The following is a 4,477-nucleotide window of genomic DNA, read 5'->3' on the forward strand; positions in this document are numbered from 1 at the left end:
CAAGGTTGTTTTTGTGATTATGAAAATGTTCTAATATTGACTGTGGTGATGCCTGCACATACATCTGTAGATAGTCTAAAATTCTTGATTTGCACCCTCTAAATGGATGAAGTGCATGGCATGTGAATTTTATCTTAGTAAATATACAACTTCAAAATATATAGGATGGGCGTGGTGGCTCATGTCTGTAATCCCAGCACTTTGGGAGGCCGAGGCAGGCGGATAACCTGAGGTCAGGAGTTCGAGACCAGACTGGTCAACATCGTGAAACCCCGTCTCTACTAAAAATACAAAAATTAGCCAGGCATGGTGGCACATGCCCGTAATCCCAGCTACTCAGGAGGCTGAGGCAGGAGAATTGCTTGAACCCGGGAGACGGAGGTTGCAGTGAGCTGAGATCGTGCCACTGCACTCCAGCCTGGGCAACAGACCGAGACTCCATCTCGGAAAAAAAAAAAAAATATATATATATATATATATATCTCAAAAATCAATGGCTTTTTATGTATGCATTCTCATATATATATACACACACACACACACACACACACACACACACACACACACACACACACATATGAAGATGGATAAATAGACCTTCTAGTTAGTCGTTTTTATCTTAGGTCATGTTCCCTAGAAAGAGTCTTGGATTCGAGTAGATTGTAATGTACTGAGGGAGTGCTCTTCAGGAAAACATTTAAGGGAGTGAGGACTATATTTAAGAAAGAGGAAAGGGTCAAGCAAAGATAAAATCTATCTTTGGCTGATTTATCAGAGCTCTGGAGCCTAAATTGCCCCTGCAGGATTGTCTCCACCTTGAATCCAGAGGGCTGGTCTTTGGTCTTAGTCTTTGACTGCAGGCGCCTGTAGCAGCTGGAGTTGTAGCCTTTTTTGGCAAGTAGGTTCCATTATCTGAGAGCAAGTATCTAGCTGGTGAAAAAGGGCAGCTGTGAGTCATTTGCAGCCAAAACGCAACAGCTGGGGGATGAGTGCACTGGTCTCAGGAGGTCTGAGCAGGACATCACCCAAGTCTATAAGATACATCAGGCCTGCGCCCTCTCCTATAAAGCAGACGCCGCGCCGCGACGCTGTAGTGGCTTCGTCCTCAGCTTTTCTCTTCCTCCGCTGACGTCTCCTAGCTCTCGTCAGCCTCCCGCCGGCAGTCTCCTTAACACCGAACACCATGCCTTCAATTAAGTTGCAGAGTTCTGATGGAGAGATATTTGAAGTTGACGTGGAAATTGCCAAACAATCTGTGACTATTAAGACCATGTTGGAAGATTTGGGAATGGATGATGAAGGAGATGACCCAGTTCCTCTACCAAATGTGAATGCAGCAATATTAAAAAAGGTCATTCAGTGGTGCACCCACCACAAGGATGACCCTCCTCCTCCTCCTGAAGATGATGAGAACAAAGAAAAGCGAACAGACGATATCCCTGTTTGGGACCAAGAATTCCTGAAAGTTGACCAAGGAACACTTTTTGAACTCATTCTGGCTGCAAACTACTTAGACATCAAAGGTTTGCTTGATGTTACATGCAAGACTGTTGCCAATATGATCAAGGGGAAGACTCCTGAGGAGATTCACAAGACCTTCAATATCAAAAATGACTTTACTGAAGAGGAGGAAGCCCAGGTACGCAAAGAGAACCAGTGGTGTGAAGAGAAGTGAAATGTTGTGCCTGACACTGTAACACTGTAAGGATTGTTCCAAATACTAGTTGCACTGCTCTGTTTATAATTGTTAATATTAGACAAACAGTAGACAAATGCAGCAGCAAGTCAATTGTATTAGCAGAATATTGTCCTCATTGCATGTGTAGTTAGAGTATGGATTCCAAACCTATGGCTGAGTTTCTTCCAGTATGATCGAAAGTTTCTTTTTTCTTTGCTCTGAATAAAACTGAACTGTGGGTTCTCTATAAGTGGCATTTTGGGCTTTCCCTCTTTTTTGTAAAGCAATTTCTGCCTAGTTTATTGTCCAGTTAACTTTAGTGACCTTTTGAAAGTTGGCATTGTAAATAAAACAAGTTGCAAAAAGTTTTTTGGAATAGAAAAAAAAAAAGATACATCAAAGGAATGTTCATGAAGACTGGAAAATATTTAGCCAACAGAACTCATTACAATATTGTCTGTAATAACAAGAACTACATTTCATTGCCCCAAAATTTGTAAGATACATGTTTTATTCATCTAGTAGGATGTCAGTAGTCATTGGAGACATGGTAGAAGGCTATTTAGAAAAAACTGGAAATAAATTTCAGAAACATTGTGAGACTACAAAAGTATGAACACAAAAATTTCATCTTTATAAATATAGCAGTATATATGTTTGCACATTCTTTCCCTTTTGGAAAAGATGTATGTAAAAATTTAAATAGTAGTTACTGCTCAGTGGCAAGATTATGGCTATTTTTATTTTCTACATTTTGTTTATGTTTATTCAATATTGCTTTTGTTTTGTGTGTATGTGTTCTGGGGTTTTGTCTTTTGTGTTTTCTGAGACGGGGTCTCACTTCAGGCTGGTCTGAAACTCTTAGCCTCCAGTGATCCTCTTGCCTCGGACTCTCAAGTAGCTAGGATTACAGTTGTGCATCACCACACCTGTCTGTATTGCTTTTGGATAATAAAGAAGTGATTTCAAATATTATACATCAATGAGCTAATTCTCAAATTGGAACTGAAATAATGCAAACATACTCAAATAATGCAATCATACTCAAATAATGCAAGGCTAAAGAGTAAGAATCTAAGAAAGAATGTGTTTTTGGAGAGGTTACTATCCCAGTGTGTGGTCTTCTACTTTGTACATTTAATTTGTCATTATACCTAGAGCTGGTCAGATTGGTGATCACTGACTGACAAGAGATGAATTTATAGATCAAAATATTTGTGTAGTAATTTTCAATGGAGTGACCATATATGCCAGCAACCATTCCATTCATTGCTTATTCATAGCCCTGTGTTCCCAAGGTCAGGTACACGAGAAGACATGTAAGTCAACCTAAGGCTATTTGGTGAGTATACAGAGCAGATAATCCAGAGAAATATTTCATCCACTTCACACTGAAGCCTGAAAAATCACATTAGATACCCCAGAGTCCCCTTCACGCCACTCCAGGCCAGCACTCCTGGCCACATCTGATAGGATGAAGAATGTGCACCTCTAGCCTCAGGAGCATTATTCCACACACTGGTCAGATGCTTTGGTGTGATCTGGAGCAAAAAGGTGAGTTGATCCCAGTTACCTCTCTTGGAAATTTAAATTAGGTATTCCTAATATAATGAGGCTGCTAGTGTGAACAGAGGCTGGAGCAAAGCCATGAAATTTCTCAGGGCCATGCCATGTCATGGAAAGCCAATATTACAAGACTGAAACAAACAAACAAACAAACAAAAACCCACTGAGAGAAACAAGACACTATGAGCTGAGAGACCATGTGGCAGCCCATGAGGATGCAGAGAGTCACTTTAAGTCTCTAAAGTGACCTCTGTTCTTGACCGCTTCCCTTTATCAGTTCACAGATATCCTCATATAAACCTGACATGAGCAGAATTTTGAGGGAACCTCAGTCCCTCATACTAAAAGAACTTGACACATGCACGACCCCTTACTCACCACCCAGTAACCAGAAGGCTACATATTCAGTGTCTCTTAGGGACCAATTTAGATTAACCCTCCCAATAAAAGTGCTTAAAGGATGTGTTTTGTTTTTTTTTTCTTTTTCAGTGTGCTTCTTTGAATAATGATAGTCTTCCCATGCTAGATGATAAGCTTCCTGAGGGCAGGCACCTCATCTGGTTTTACACACCAGTGTAGAAGCACCATGGTGCCAGAACATAGGCCCTTCCACAAATGTATGTTGAATAGAGGAATCACCAAATCACTTTAGAATGTTTTGTTTCTTTCATTTCCACAGCAGCCCAGTTAGCTATTTGAAAAATATTTGAGAAATAGCTCAGGGCTGCGTGGAAATGAAAGAAATAAAACATTTGAACATGATTTTTATAGTTTAAATTACTTATTGCAATGCAGTTGTCTATTGGCCCATGTGATATTATAACAGTTTTATCTGAACTGTTAAAATCAAAAGTAGGAATAAAAGCAACTTTTGCTGTTTCAATTAGTCCCTATAGTTGTACAAAGGATGAGAACCAAAAAAAAATAAATAAAATAAAATCCCTTGCCTTAGCTACAATGTGCTAAGCCATTATTGTTATTCTAATTTAATATTCCTATCAACCATATTAAATAATATTACATTCTCACTTTACAGACACAATCCAAGCTGTAGAGGAGTTATATAGCCAGAAAAGGATGAAGCCAGGATTCAAACATAGGTCACATTCTGAATTTGTGCTATTTTCATTTATTCTGTGCTGTTTACAGGGATCCCAGAGATTGTTCAATTCACCCTTTGGTTTTATATATAGGGAAATTTAAAAGAGTTAAAATAGGACCTCTGATTTCCGA

The 4,477-nt window shown here is 39.4% G+C and overlaps 1 protein-coding gene across 1 annotated transcript; it reads left to right on the forward strand.

Annotated features, from left to right (window-relative positions):
* Window positions 1–1,052: 1,052 nt before the first annotated feature.
* Window positions 1,053–2,043, forward strand: LOC108544295 (S-phase kinase-associated protein 1). The gene has a single exon (XM_017895352.1). It carries the CDS (start codon window positions 1,184–1,186, stop codon window positions 1,673–1,675), a length of 492 nt encoding a protein of 163 aa, XP_017750841.1. The 5' UTR covers window positions 1,053–1,183; the 3' UTR covers window positions 1,676–2,043.
* The last annotated feature ends 2,434 nt before the right edge of the window (window positions 2,044–4,477 follow it).

This window comes from Rhinopithecus bieti, unplaced genomic scaffold (assembly GCF_001698545.2).
Source record: "Rhinopithecus bieti isolate Rb0 unplaced genomic scaffold, ASM169854v2 scaffold_26226, whole genome shotgun sequence".
NCBI classification, from domain to species: Eukaryota; Metazoa; Chordata; class Mammalia; order Primates; family Cercopithecidae; genus Rhinopithecus; species Rhinopithecus bieti.

Excerpts from the sequence above, each read along its gene's own strand:
- LOC108544295 (XM_017895352.1), top strand. The coding sequence starts at position 1,184 with ATGCCTTCAATTAAGTTGCAGAGTTCTGATGGAGAGATATTTGAAGTT.